Raw genomic sequence first — 13,701 nt, forward strand, 5'->3', positions numbered from 1 at the left:
ACGCGGCCACGTGGATGACGCGTGCGCACCTGTGGACCACCGCGAACCTTTTCTGCGAATTTCTTGACCTGTAACGGAGCAACGATCCAACAGAAACGAGTACGAGTGTTTGGTGCCAATACGCTCCGGATACCTATAGATTACAATTTCCCGGGGACGCTCATACGTTGTGTGGTGTTCGCTACAGATCAAACATGTCCTGTGACTTGGCTCGGGGTGTACGCACGTTTGTTGGCGTCAACGCATCGCGATGCATGCATGGTCGACAGCTTGCCTTGATTGTTTGAACAAAAACTTACCACAGACTGTTGTGCTCTACCTATTTTGTTGAAGATGGAGTGGGCAGTTCGCAGGCCCACACTCGAGTCTTGCAGCTGTCATGCGGTCTGCTGTCAGCTACCATGCATGTTCACGCATCACGGTCATTCGCATCGTCCACGTTCCATTTTTTTTTTGAGCGCCGCAGATAACCGGTTCCTGCTGTCACATAGTATATCGTCGCATCGGCCGAGACGCACCAAGCCAAGGGAGCAAGAGCAAGGGCAAGCGAGGCCCTGCGAGGCCCTGGAGGATTTACATGATGGTAACTGAGCTGGTGCGTTTGTATCGTGATTGGTTATTGCGAGCCTGCTGCTATCTCGAGCCTGTTTATCAGTATCGGGCTTTCTCAGGAGATCTCAGGGCGCGCATGCATGTGGTCTTTTATGAGAATGTCATGCCGTACTGTGCAATTATAGACGTTTGGTGTTGTGGGATAGATATAAGTACGCCGATGCGAGGGGCGCTTCTCCGTGCGCTTGCTAGTCTGCTAGTACCGTCATCATGAAGCTTGCCCTCCCCTTCACACTCGGCGCGACGCTCGTCGCAGGACTTCAGTCCGTCGCGGCATGCGGCGACGACCACGACCACGACCACGAGGAGAGCAGCAGCCATCTGCATCGGAGGGCTGTCCCGCAGGTCCCGCTCACCCCGCCGTCGCGCCCTTTGCAGTGGGGAGACGTGAACATCATCCACACGACGGACAGCCACGGATGGCTCCTTGGACACCAGAAGTCGTCGTTCCCTGAGCCCAACTACAGGTCCGTCCGCGTTCGCGAGTCCTAGCAGGTCTGCTGGTGACTGACAAGGTGGTCGGTGCATGAATCGCCTTCGGCGCGTCTAGTGGGGACTTTGGAGACTTCGCGTCGTTCGTCGCGCATATGAAGCAGATTGCGAAGGTATGCATGTCCGTGTTTGGGATGGAACGCGGTGTTCGATTGACGCGTCACGTCGTAGGAGCGCGATGTCGACCTCCTTCTCGTCGACTCTGGAGATTTGCATGATGGCACGTGCCTTGGCTGGACCTCATCTGGAGAATCGTTTTTTTTGATGATTACTTTTTAGGGACGGGCATTTCCGACGGATTCCCTGCAGGTGGGGTGGACGCGCATGACGTGAGTTCCTAGATACTCGGCGCACGCATACATCCCAATTCTGACATATTGACTGTCCATAGTCCAACAAGTTCTTCCAGCAACTGCCATATGACGTGCTAGCCATTGGAAAGTGGGACGTCCCTCTTAACCATGCTCTGCTGGATACTGAAATTTTTCCGTCCTCAAAGCCATGAACTATACGTCTACGCGAACACGTATGATATGTAAGATATCCTTCCGCATGAACCCCTATCAATCAGAGACTGAGCGGTCTCATATGTAGGTACACCAACTTCGCGCCGAAGTTCCCTGGACGATATTTGTCCTCGAACGTCAACATCACCGTTACCGGTAAAGATGGCAAGGCTGTCAGTGTCCCTGTCGGAAGTGCGTCCCTCCCTCTGCAAACACCTAACCGTCATTGATAAACTTGCGTGGTTCTAGGCCGTTTCGCGAAGTTCAGAACTTCAAAGTAGGCTCGTCGCTCAAATGACGTAATTCCACAACTTACAATGCATTCGTCCAGGGGCCGTCGCGTCACATCTCTTGGTGTTCTCTTCGACTTCACCGGCAACGATGTCAACACCACCGTGCAGAAGGTGGAAGACATGGTCAAGGAGACTTGGGTCTGTGTCGGCTGTCAATGCTTTCAGCCCAAAACTGACCCTTACACACAGTTCGCGGAGACAATCAAGGAAGAACCCGACTTTTTCTTGCTGGCTGGGTATGCGATTCTGCCGCATTGAATGATTGATCTATCTAACATTCAATATCTTAGACACATGCCTGTTGCCAATGACAAGTGTAAGACGACTTGCGGTCCTCAAACTCACCACTCATACTGTGACTCCATCAGGGCCATTCGTTTTCAACGCTATCCGCGCTGTGCACCCGGCTACGCCGATTCTGATCCTGGGCGGACATACTCACATTCGTGATTGCGGTGAGCGAGTATCGCTTTCGCTAACCACGGACTGTCGTTGACTGGTCGACGTACAGTGCAGTACGACGGTCGATCCATGTCGTTGGAAAGTGGTCGTTACATGGAAACAGTCGGTGAGCGGTATAGTACTCGCAGGTTGCAGTCTCGTTTCCTGACCACTTTCAACTTTCACCAGGGTGGATGAGTACGTACACATACACCCCCTTGTATGAAAGACTGTTTACTGTTCACTGAATCACTATAACTATACAGGCGTCAACTTAGATCACAAGCCCAGCAACAAAAACCTTACCTTCAGCCGGAGGTACCTTGACCCCAATCGTGTTACATACGAGGTGGGGCCCTGTTTTTTTCTGCTCAGTGCGCAGCTCTGATGCCCTTGCTTTCAGTATCATACTGGACGAGGCTATGCCCAGTCGTTTGATACCCCAAAAGGCAAGGAGATCACGCAAGGACTCAACCAACTGGCCGTGAACTTCGATCTGGCGTTTCAGTATGGCACGGCACCTCAGGATTATACCCTCTCTCGGTTTGTGGTCTTCATTGGAACCAGTAGAGTCTCGTTCATGTTTCGATGTAGCAATCCTTTCCCGTCAAATGGATCGTTGCTATCTTTGTTCATCGACGAGGTAATACTGCATCTCATCCTCCTGTGGCTGCTCGGTTGACGTCGCATCATCTAGGCTACTCCAGTAGCATTGGCAGTTAACAACAGCAGGGCCCTGATCCCCAACATCATCATCTCCAACTCCGGAGGCCTGCGCTTCGACTTGTACTCGGGCGCGTTTACCAAAAACGACCAGCTGACCTCGTCGCCTTTCGCGGATTCGTTCCTCTATATCCCCAACGTGGCACTCAGCGTCGCCAGTAAGGTTTTGCCTACGCTGAACCATGAAGGCGCGAATCAGAGAAGGCAAGAGTTGAGGGAGATCTTGGAGAAGAGGGATGCGGAGGCATATAGCCGCGGAGAGGTTGATATGAGATATAGGAGGTGGCTGGAGGAGATGGACAGGCGCGACGGAGAAGAGAAGAGGGCTAAGGGTAACTTGACGTTGGGTTATGTCACCTCGGACGTGCGCACGTTCTCTGTCCTTCATCGCTGAACTTGTGCTAAACTCCTCTTCCATGCTGTTTTTGCTTACTTGCAGTCCTGCCCGGGCGTTGGCGATGACACACTCCACTCCCCTCTTCCGTTCTACTCCGCGCCAGACTTCATCGGTTCTGCCGCACCGAACGTGACAAGCGATACCCCGATCGACCTCGTGTTCATCGACTTCATTCAGAGCCAGCTGTTGACGGTGCTCAACGGACTCCAAAACGCGACGACATATACCAACGCCGACGTCAAATCCTACAGCAGCGTCATGTCAAACGGGGTGTTGGGCGTGTTCGCGCAGCAGAAGTGGAACTGAGCGGCAGTCGCGCAACTTCTTATATTTCCAGCTATGTTTATTGGTCCCTTGATGCATTAATACGTTCACAACCATCATGCCTGCGCGGATATCTGTTCAGTGTGTCATCAAACTTGTGGTATAAGTATGTGCAGGAGTCGGTCGTGAGAACAGTGGTGGCGATGCCCCTGTACGAATTTCAAGCCGCGCTTGCGGTTTCAAGGCCTGCCCGTCTTTTGAAGCTCAATCCACTGCGTGCTGTCATTGGTCAGAACGCTTTGATGTAATAAACCTTTTGAGCCCTCCGTACGTCCAAGCGGTTTCACCAGCAGTCTCTGTATTGACTTCCAAATTTCACACCGTTGAAGGGTTGGTCAACAAGCGAGAAGAGCCATAAGCAGGCCGTGATGAGGTCTTGCCGTTTGTAGCACCAATGTATCTCAACTTGGCCGATCTTCAATCTTCAAGGCCGCCGTTACGGCAGGCGCCTTTGCAAAGCGCCAGAGTTTGCTGACTGAGGATTCTCATGACCTCGATCCTTTAGAAGCCGATTTTGCGTCCGAGGTGATTCCAAGGTGAGAGGCACTCTGTGCTCCTCTACCATCACTTTATCTCCCTGCCCTCGAGATGTTTTCTATCCAGTTATCCGGCAGCATCCTTGCTATTGTACTCTCTCTCGCATTCTACGTGCGCTGGAGACGGTCTCGAAATGTGAACCCCATGGGTTTGCCTCTCCCACCGGGCCCGAGGCAACACTTTCTCCTTGGAAATCTAAGCGATCTACCAACGGGTGGCTATGAATGGATCAAACATAAAGCACTGTCCCAGAGCTGTGGTAAGGCCACGATTAGCACGCACCCCTAAATCTGATTGTATCTTCAACAGATAGCGATATCGTTTTCCTCAATATATTCGGAAGACATAACCTATTCATCAACTCATTCAAGGCGACAAACGATCTGCTAGACAAGAAGGGAGCTATATATTCTGATAGACCCAGACTGCCAATGGTCAAAGAACTGTGAGCCGCTCATTCCATCTGTATCGTATCTGTAGTATTAACATATCCTAAAGTATGGGCTGGGACTGGAATCTGGTTCTGATGTCTTACCATGAAGGGTTTTCTGTGCATAGGCGCATTGTACAACAAAATTTTCAGCCCAGCATAGTTGCGCGATCACATCGACCGGTCATGTTGCGAGAAGTGCGAGTGCTGTTGAATAACTTGCTCGTCAAGCCCAACGACTTTACACATCATCTCAGACGGTACGTCTTGAACGCATTTTTGTACTTCCACTCTACATGATGCTGACGTTCTATGTGGCGCTTAGCATGGCCGGGGCAATCATAATGATGGTAACGTATGGACACCAGATAGGCGACGACGGCGACGAATATATCGACTTGGCGGAGCAACTGCGGGACTTTGCTGACAGGCGTGCATTCCGCGGGTGGAATGTCATGGTCAACGGTTTCCCAATTCGTAAGATCAGTTGTATCGACCTTGTACTGCTTCTAAAATCCGTAACAGTTAAATATGTTCCCGCTTGGTTACCGGGCGCCCAATTCAAGAGGGATGCCCTTTTCGGCAAGCTACTCGGAATTCGAATGCGGAATGCACCGTATACGATGGTCAAAGAACGCATGGTTCGTGTGTCGGGTTATAAAGCTCCTAAATATAAGCATTGCTCTTATACACCGCTGCAGGCTGCTGGTACCGCTGTCCCATCTTTAATCAGCTCTATGATTGAGGAATCGCCCTCGAGTGGAATAGACGAGGAAGTGATCAAGAACTGTGGAGGCGTGATATATAACGGTTTGTCCTTTTCTCCACTCGAGTTCAATATGCTATCTCTTATTCTCACTGGTAGCTGGTGCGGATACAGTGGGTCAGCATTGGTATCGCTTGCCGCTTGAAGCTTACTCTGCAATGTCCAGACTGTTGCTGCATTGACGAATTTATTTCTCGCAATGATGACGTATCCTCAAGTCCAATCGCAGGCCCAACGAGAGCTTGACAAAATCGTTGGTAGAAGCAGGCTTCCCCAATTCGAGGATCGTGACCAGCTACCCTACGTTGGGCGGGTTCTCAAAGAAGTTCTTCGCTGGAAGGTTGTGGCTCCTCTTGGTTTGCTGATCAGTCTAATTCAGCGCATGGATGCATCGCTTAAACGAGTCTTCTAAATAGGAGTTCCCCATTGTACGACTGAGAGCGATGAATATCGTGGAAGACACATCCCACCACGAACAATTGTGACATCGAACATATGGCATGTTGTTTCATCATATCATATAGCTAGGTATCTCATGCGGTGATTGTTATAGGGCCATACTTCACGACGAAGCTGTGTACCCCAACCCCGAGACATTTGATCCTGACCGGTTTCTCGCGCGTGCTGATAAGCCTGCTGAACCTGATCCATCTCGTGTAGCCTTTGGCTTTGGAAGGAGGTTAGGCCAACAAACTGGTTTCTCTATCATGGATCTTACAAATCGCCGTCTAGAATATGTCCTGGACGTTTCTTCGCAGACGATTCGATGTGGTTAGCATTGGCCTCGATTCTGCATCTGTTCAATATCTCAAAGGTCATGGACGCCCAAGGCCGCGATATCGAGCCCGAAGTGCACTACGGCTCGGGTTTGGTTAGGTACAAGATATTTTTCCTCTTGATTGAGAATAACATTCTTAACGTCTGCATCCTTGCAGTATGCCTAGCCCTTTCGCGTGTACGATCAAGCCAAGGTTCATAGGTGCTGAAGAACTCATTATGAGTGCTGTTGAATGAGGCACCGTATGGATACGATTTCGTTCCAGGCTTTGAGGGTGTATGTATGCTTGTGCGATCAAAGCACCGCCTATAACGCTTTTGTGTTTTCGTTCTATCACGCATTTATGCGCGGGTTGAGACAGCGTTTAAACGACTGAGTAGCTGGAAAGAAACGGGACATCTAGCACCGAATAGGTGCTTCTGGATAGAGTGGTATGCTGGTATCACAGCCCAGATCAATTTTGACAGCCGTCCGCGGCGTTCGAAACGGCGAAACTGAGGAACTTACATCACTGAACCCTAATGTGCATGTCAAACATACTCGAAAGTAGTGATATCATCGAAGGGCGAACACAAAGATAGACAAAAAGTACACACAGAGCGAACGGCGAATCAGCCCTATAGCTGCCCAATTCTCTGCTGCATTTTCTCCTTCATCGTCTGATACGCATTCATCAGTGTCTGTTCGTTGATTACGATGTCCGTCGTATCGGCTTTTGGTCGACTGACGCGCGAGGCAATCGTTGTCGAGTCTGTCTCCACGATAATCCTGCACGCCATAGACATCAGCCAACCGCCGAAGAGGATACGAATGCAATATCGAATGCAGCGTACCCGTCGTCGATAGTCTCATCCAAGCACAGCACCACGAGATCCAAGTTCTCCAGCAGCCCCCGCTTCTCGACCTGGTTCCGCAAGAGCATATGAAGAGCGTCAGAGTACGCCGTCAGTGCAGAGTGCAGCATCAGCTCGTTCTCCGATGGCCCGCCAATCAGGTAGAATATAACGTCAAGCGAATGCTTGTAGACAACCAGATGTCCGTCGTAAAGGATGATCTCGCCTAGCGCCCGCCATATTCTGTCACCTTGATGCTGGAAGCTAGTCGTATACACGCACCTCCGGGCTTCTTGGTCTTCTGGAACAAGCCCTTCTCAAAAGCTCGTTGTTCCTTGAATGTGTGAAGACCTTTGTTGAAGTCCTCTCCGCCAAGATAGCTCTGCCCCTTCGGACTATAGTATTTGGCCAGAACGCGGTGGCCGTCCGAGTCGATGACGACGAAAGCATTCACGGCGTATAACGAGAGATTCATCGTGTGCGTATTTCGACGATGTCCTGATAAAGCATATGATGTCGGCGTAGTACGTGAAGCAGAAACAACCGCGCTACTCACCACCAACGAATGTCGAAGTAAACGCAAACGTATGTAATTTCCAAATCGGGACATAGCATCATCGTAGATGAGCTTTCCATTGCAGTTCACTCATCTTACTCGATATGTCATTGACGCGCTTTAAGCTGGTTTTTTTCACTCCAAGCAGCTCAACACGCAAAATCTTAGACCACCTCTTCGAAAAATATCCAGAAGAATTAGGCAAGATCGGTCAGTACGACCAGTGCGCGTTCATCTCACGCGGAACCGGTAGGTGATCTAGTTCCTGCCATCCTCTAGCTCAAGTTCGCACTGTAACCGGCTGTATCAACGCACGACACTGATTCAGGCCAGTTTAAACCCGCTCTTGGGGCCAATCCAGCGATCGGCTCCGTGGGCAACTTAGAGTTCGTGGAAGAAGATAGAGTCGAGCTGGTGGTGAATGACAAGGGAGGGGAACATCTGGAATTGAAGAAAACTATCACAGAACTGAAGAGCGTGGGTACCTTGCTCGATGTCTCGCGCTCCTGGATCGTATCCCTGTATTATTATTCACTCGCTAGAACTTCTCTAGGTTCATCCATATGAAGAAGTCGCATACGACGTGTACCCGCTCGCAGACTTTTAGTGCAATAGCATTGATTTTGCAGGTGTGAGGCATCCACATGACTTTCAGATACTCCGGTGTTAGCTGAGAGCAAGGATATGATTAGGGTATGGATCATCTTGACAGTGATTGAGACAAAATCGCGAGAGCTAACGAAGTGAAGAATGGTGTGTGCCGAAAGATGCAAGTGAAAGTATGAAGATGCGGGACATGGGTTCTATCCGAGTCGATCCGCCGAGTCGTCCTGTACAAAGAGCGATTTAGATGACTGGCCCTTAACACGGTCGTCCTTCAGCAGTCTACGATGACCACTAGTAAGCATCATGAACATGGACAAGATCGACGTTCTGGGCATACCGTGCGTCTATCCGAGCATCTTCTCCTTCGACACCAATCATGGCCTGGGGAGATTTCGCGTTGATAACCTGCAGAGCACGGAAGATTATTAACTTGATCCGCTGAGAGTGTTGCCAAGTTGAGATACTGAAGGATCGATCACAAGCCCGCCTCCGCGCGAACCCCAGTGCAAATTTTAGAGGAACTGGGTAGGCAGAACAAGCACGCACATAATGATTGTCGCAATGAGGGCAGTACTCGTCGCTCTCCTCGTACACAGTCATGTCCTTCCTGAATGCCTTTTTACACTTCTTGCATATGAACACCATATCCATGGTCCGCGCGAGCGGGTGTGACTCAGACTCGGCATGGCACTCGGGGCAGTCAAACCATCGCTTGCAACATGGCGCACGGATGGAGACCTGGGCATTCAAGATGTGTTTGCTGAAACCACGATGGAGACAATTTGAATCGCTCGAGGTGAAATAGGACAGAGTTGGCGACGCACCACATACTCTTGGGAATGAGGATAGAGACACTCAAGAATCAAGCTTTTAGATAACAGACTACGCAAATAGTTCCTGATGCAAAGCCCAAGGCGAACACAATGACCTGCACGTCAAGTGCAACGCGTACAGGCAAAAATGAGTGACTATTAGATATTAAGGGTCGTGACCGGGATACCTCGTGACTGAAGCTTCCGAGGAACGGTCTTTCAGTGGTCTTTCCCAGTCTTTCCCTTGACTTTCTTGGAGAATATGGATGAGCAGGCTAGCACCCGATAAAGAGCACAATCCGTATCTTAGTTTTATTTACAGGACAGTTTCATATGATCAGCTCAAAAATTCAACTTGGCACTAGGACCCAGCAGGCTGCAGAAGGCCAACGTTTTGGGAGGTCTGTTGAGATGACCAAAGACGAGACTCCCGTGCTGTAATGTAGACATCCAATATCATCACATTGGGTCATAATTCATGTTCCTCAGTGGTACACGTCAGACAGCTTGATGCACGCCTGGCCCAGTCCATACTGGTTCGAGAAGACTCGTTGACCGACGGATATGCTGCGTCTGTGGAAACAGATGTCAGCTTTATGAAGTACAATACCAGCGTCAAATGCACCTAGATGATACAGCGTGGAATTACCCGAATAACAACCAGTAATGCCATGAACTCAGCAAACTCAGCCTTGATTGGACCGCCAAACAAAAAAACAAAATTCAAAACATGTACCACAGCCCGATTGTCGATTCGTTAGAGACGAGAGTGGCCGTAGAGAGATGCCCTGCCACCCTATGACGCTGGCGATATCCTGTTCAAGGCAGCCCTCACGTCTTTATCGTCTCCAATGACCTCCAAGTATTTTCTGATCGCCACGGCAGCATCAGAAACGTGCGATTTATCGTTAACATTGGTTACCTCCAACACGTCTGCGACGAGCTCGATCATAGGGTCGAGAATATAGCGTGGCAGCGCATCTGGCTGCTTCTTTGCGTGCGGCAGCATCTCCTGAAGAAGGGCGACAAGGTACTTTTGTGTACCCTGTCTCGTGTGTGCGTGGATCCGGTCAGCCGTGAGTGTCTCAAGAGTACTGCGGAACAGCGCATGCGACTCCTGCGCGATCTGCGTGTGCGCGCGAAAGGCCGTCACGAAGAGATCGACCGCAAACGCCATCCCACCGTCGCGGATGTCTTGCAGTCGCCAGAGCTGGATCTTGAACGGTGTCGACTTCGTCATCAGCTTCTGCAAAGGCGGGAGCTCGAGCTCCCGAGCACTGAGCTCGACAAGGGACTTGGGCATGCCCTCTTCATCTGCCGTCCAGCCGGTCGCTGCAAGGCCTCGTAGATTCCAGGCTGCAAGCCACAATCGCTGTGTGAGCAGCCGTGCCGGCAATAGGTGAGGCATCATCCATTTTTGTACGTCCAATTTTGTAGGGGACTTTCGTTTGTCTTGTGGCCATTCAATTGCAGCGCCTGGAAGATACGCGAGCACGCCACCGGTCGTGTTCATGATCGATTGTACAAGATCCATCGTAGACTCATCTACCTCGTCTGCCCAACCCAGGACGTTCCATGAGTACTCAATCTTTGACAGGAGCTCCTTGCCATCCTTCATCACGTCGTTGAGAATCTGCTCCATTTTATCCGGCTCCGGCGCCTTGTCCTTTTGCAGTATCTTGTGAAGATTAGATGAGGCCTCCCACGCCTTGGCCACTTGCTTGTCCATAATCCCTGCTGTCTTCGCCGCGACCTCGTCGTCGTTCTTCTTCTCAGCACGGGCTGCTGCAAGCTTGGCGATGACTTTTGTCGCAGCCTCGACAATTTTCCCTCCCTGTAACATCTGCCGCGTAGACACAATTGTCATGCACGTCCATTTTGCGGCAAAGACGCTGTCGTACCCAGCGCCCTGATCCGCGAGCGCGCGAGTCTGGCCATCCACGGGGCCGGGCGTGAGTAGCAACATACCCTCCTTCTCGCGTGTCTGCTGGATACGTCCAAGGTATACTAACGCCTGCGCCATGATTGCTTGATCCAAGAACGAATTGGTCTTGCCCTTCATACCTAGTACAAGGGAGAGCGCAGCATCGATACATGCGCGTGCACGCTTCCAACGCTCCTGATTCCCGAGGATGCCTGGATCCGTGCACGTCTTCAAGAGACGGTTGATCCGGCTGCTAAGGTCCTTGACGGTGTGAGGCGAGAGCTCAGAGAACGAGCTCGGTCTCTTGGAAAGGGCCTTCGTGTTTCCCATCGAGCTGGTGCTCTCAGGGCTCGGTTGATGTGTATCCGCGACATTCATCCAGACATCTTTACCCCAGGGAGAGTCAATCGACCCTGGAATGCCAGCTACGAACGGCTCGAGCTCGCTGTCCTCGGTTAGATTATCAATGACCCAGACGATCGCCCTCGCGTCGCGCGCCTTGCGATCGTCAGAATAGTACATGGCGAGCTGGACACGACCATCGGTCATGTTGCCGCTAATAGACTTGCGCTCTGAGCCGTTGTCGTCGAGATTGTGCCGGTTTCGCAGCCACTGTGTGACCCACCAGAAAATGCCTGACAGGGGCGTCTGGTACGGCGACTGGGCATAGAAGACCGGCGAAGCCATGCAAGCTATATACAATGCTCCGCTGACTGCAATGACGGAAGTCGTCGTGACGGCCACATCGTAGTTGATGGTGAAGAGGAAATCGGCCAGACCAATGAAGAAGAGGAAGAGGGAGACGTGGATAAGTGCGGGCACGCATTCTACCACGACCGCCATATTGCCGTTCCACGCGCCCTCGTACAAGAATTGTCGGACCCGAGCGCGTTTGAGAGGATCGTTGTACCGCACAAAGACCTGCATGTAGTCACGTACCCACTGCTGCACGATAGTCGCAGCAAGGGCGGCTGTCAAGCTGAACACCAGACTCATGAACCAGAAGATATTGACGCGAATACTAGAGCTGGTTGGCACGAACTCCGGCAGGCTCGAGGGCATCGTGACATTGACCGAAGAGCCATTCGGCGCGAGTTGTTGAGATATCTGGGCCAAGAGCGAGACGGTCTGCTGTAAAAGAACAGCAGACTGATCGGCCGAGTTTGGTTGCAGCTGCTGGTAACTCTCTACCAAGAAGGCCGTCAAGCTGGCCGAATAAAGACCCGCCTGCACAGTTGTCATCGCATCAACTGTGAACGTTGAAAGTGAATGTTGAGTGTGAAAAACATACGAATATAATAACCCCCTCCATATCGTCCTTCCATGTCTCAATGAGTGCCTTGTCATGGCTCTCTGCTTCCTTCATATAGACGGACCACAGAGGGCTTGCACGCGCATCATAATCCTTGAGTGGTTCCTCGCCAGTATTATGCTCTTTCTCCCCTTCGCCCTCGGATGGCAACTTGGCGGTGATCTCCGGAGACGACTTGCGTTTATCAGAGTCCTCTACGCTATCCAGAACTGGGAAAATGTTGATCAGCGAACTCGCACACCGCACGATACAATGAAACATACATGTATTTTCTGGCCCCTTCTCGAGGTCGGGAAGATGTCCAATCGAAGTCATGATGCTGCCACGGCGACGAGCAGGTCAAGATCAGGGCTGTTCCTAGCTTCCTTGGGTCCCCCATTTGTGGTGTGATGGCTGGATCGTGCGCGGCTGTAGAAACGCTGACAGGCGCCTAATACTGAGAATGGCATCGATGCCATCAACAAAGTATTCCGAGTGTGTTGCGACTGCGTTCCAAAGGATTCTTATCTGTGTTGGCGTTGTGGGGAATCTAATGATCCGATGATGCAGTGGTTGCAGTGCAAGAGCCGCTCAGATATGATCACACTAATTTTAGCTTTCATTTTCACGATCCAACATTCTGCTCTTCCAACACGTCAACATCCACATTATACCTCCTGAATATACCGATAACGACGTACACATGAGATACTTATAAACAGCTAATCACGACGCGGAAATGCAGAAGAAACACGAATCAGATCATAAGAGACACGGGGGGGGGGAGCGACGATTACGCATATGTACGGAGAGCGAAACCAGACTCGAGCAAACGAGTCGTCCACAACGCTAGGCCAAAGTAAGTACGTGGTGCGTGATGCTATCGTATGTACGTATCCGAGTCGACGGGCAGAACGGTAGTAGGAGCGCGGTAAGGGCGAGATGGGAGGGGACAGAGGGTCGATATAGCAAGAACAGTCCATTTCGACGTCCAGCACGTGCCCGGAGGCAGCCATCGACAAAAGAGAACGAAAGGCGAGGGCAGGGGAAAGGTGAGACGAAGAGCAAGGGGAATAAAGAAAGGTCAAGCAAAGAAAATAGACAGCGGACGCGTCGAAAACCAAGTTGATAAACACCGCACAACCAATAGCCCAAAGTCCGCACGCCACGGCGACTAGCCTACACTACGCAGGCTGACCACCATCAACACGGACCCGCTACCGTCATCTTTCCATCCACTTGGTAGTTTAAAAAAGAGTGATGCCGCCGACGCACGGAGGCCTTTGAGAAATCGAGGTCGGGATGCATGTACAAGGGGTGGGTATCTTGATATCGAGACGAGGGAGGAGATGATACGAGATAGAGACGAGATGTGAGAAG

General features: G+C 51.1%; 7 protein-coding genes across 7 annotated transcripts; 3 read left to right on the forward strand and 4 right to left on the reverse strand.

Moving 5' to 3' along the window:
• Positions 1-822: 822 nt before the first annotated feature.
• On the forward strand, positions 823-3,843 carry HETIRDRAFT_461411 (uncharacterized protein; the record flags this gene model as incomplete). Its single annotated transcript, XM_009554875.1, has 19 exons — positions 823-1,079; positions 1,163-1,225; positions 1,276-1,328; positions 1,384-1,433; positions 1,496-1,545; positions 1,604-1,639; positions 1,699-1,802; positions 1,860-1,887; positions 1,942-2,041; positions 2,093-2,139; positions 2,194-2,219; positions 2,272-2,358; positions 2,415-2,471; positions 2,534-2,542; positions 2,611-2,693; positions 2,748-2,887; positions 2,939-2,987; positions 3,042-3,431; positions 3,507-3,843. The coding sequence occupies 19 exons, from the start codon at positions 823-825 to the stop codon at positions 3,768-3,770; spliced, it is 1,893 nt and encodes a 630-aa protein (XP_009553170.1). The 3' UTR covers positions 3,771-3,843.
• A 533-nt stretch (positions 3,844-4,376) lies between these two features.
• cyp67 (cytochrome P450 monooxygenase 67) lies at positions 4,377-6,535 on the forward strand (the record flags this gene model as incomplete). The annotated part of the gene is made up of 12 exons (XM_009554753.1): positions 4,377-4,581; positions 4,635-4,770; positions 4,824-5,015; positions 5,081-5,232; positions 5,281-5,396; positions 5,457-5,565; positions 5,621-5,634; positions 5,688-5,877; positions 5,938-6,002; positions 6,046-6,200; positions 6,254-6,397; positions 6,457-6,535. The coding sequence occupies 12 exons, from the start codon at positions 4,377-4,379 to the stop codon at positions 6,533-6,535; spliced, it is 1,557 nt and encodes a 518-aa protein (XP_009553048.1).
• Positions 6,536-6,725: 190 nt separating this feature from the next.
• Positions 6,726-7,630, reverse strand: HETIRDRAFT_412667 (uncharacterized protein). The gene is made up of 3 exons (XM_009554876.1): positions 7,415-7,630; positions 7,133-7,358; positions 6,726-7,067 (listed from the first exon to the last, which is right to left on the reverse strand). The coding sequence occupies exons 1-3, from the start codon at positions 7,605-7,607 to the stop codon at positions 6,917-6,919; spliced, it is 570 nt and encodes a 189-aa protein (XP_009553171.1). The 5' UTR covers positions 7,608-7,630; the 3' UTR covers positions 6,726-6,916.
• Positions 7,631-7,737: 107 nt separating this feature from the next.
• HETIRDRAFT_482450 (uncharacterized protein) lies at positions 7,738-8,295 on the forward strand (the record flags this gene model as incomplete). Its single annotated transcript, XM_009554877.1, has 3 exons — positions 7,738-7,937; positions 8,017-8,165; positions 8,242-8,295. Exons 1-3 carry the CDS (start codon positions 7,793-7,795, stop codon positions 8,293-8,295), a joined length of 348 nt encoding a protein of 115 aa, XP_009553172.1. The 5' UTR covers positions 7,738-7,792.
• Positions 8,296-8,491: 196 nt separating this feature from the next.
• HETIRDRAFT_165087 (uncharacterized protein) lies at positions 8,492-9,123 on the reverse strand (the record flags this gene model as incomplete). The annotated part of the gene is made up of 3 exons (XM_009554878.1): positions 8,492-8,573; positions 8,632-9,054; positions 9,119-9,123. The coding sequence occupies 3 exons, from the start codon at positions 9,121-9,123 to the stop codon at positions 8,492-8,494; spliced, it is 510 nt and encodes a 169-aa protein (XP_009553173.1).
• Positions 9,124-11,951: 2,828 nt separating this feature from the next.
• On the reverse strand, positions 11,952-12,466 carry HETIRDRAFT_391344 (uncharacterized protein; the record flags this gene model as incomplete). The annotated part of the gene is made up of 3 exons (XM_009554879.1): positions 12,322-12,466; positions 12,105-12,257; positions 11,952-12,071 (listed from the first exon to the last, which is right to left on the reverse strand). Coding segments are annotated over exons 1-3 (348 nt in total), but the record flags the coding sequence as incomplete, so codon positions are not given.
• A 577-nt stretch (positions 12,467-13,043) lies between these two features.
• HETIRDRAFT_332184 (uncharacterized protein) lies at positions 13,044-13,337 on the reverse strand (the record flags this gene model as incomplete). Its single annotated transcript, XM_009554880.1, has 1 exon — positions 13,044-13,337. The coding sequence occupies one exon, from the start codon at positions 13,335-13,337 to the stop codon at positions 13,044-13,046; it is 294 nt and encodes a 97-aa protein (XP_009553175.1).
• Positions 13,338-13,701: the final 364 nt, after the last annotated feature.

This window comes from Heterobasidion irregulare (assembly GCF_000320585.1).
Source record: "Heterobasidion irregulare TC 32-1 unplaced genomic scaffold scaffold_14, whole genome shotgun sequence".
Classification (NCBI taxonomy): domain Eukaryota; kingdom Fungi; phylum Basidiomycota; class Agaricomycetes; order Russulales; family Bondarzewiaceae; genus Heterobasidion; species Heterobasidion irregulare.

What these genes read in the sequence shown, in the direction of transcription:
- HETIRDRAFT_412667 (XM_009554876.1), bottom strand. Translation starts at nt 7,607, where the DNA reads ATGAATCTCTCGTTATACGCCGTGAATGCTTTCGTCGTCATCGACTCG. An exon ending in GAAGACCAAGAAGCCCGGAG is followed by an intron (nt 7,359 to 7,414) that starts GTGCGTGTATAC and finishes GGCGGGCGCTAG; the next exon opens with GCGAGATCATCCTTTACGAC. An exon ending in GATGAGACTATCGACGACGG is followed by an intron (nt 7,068 to 7,132) that starts GTACGCTGCATT and finishes TATGGCGTGCAG; the next exon opens with GATTATCGTGGAGACAGACT.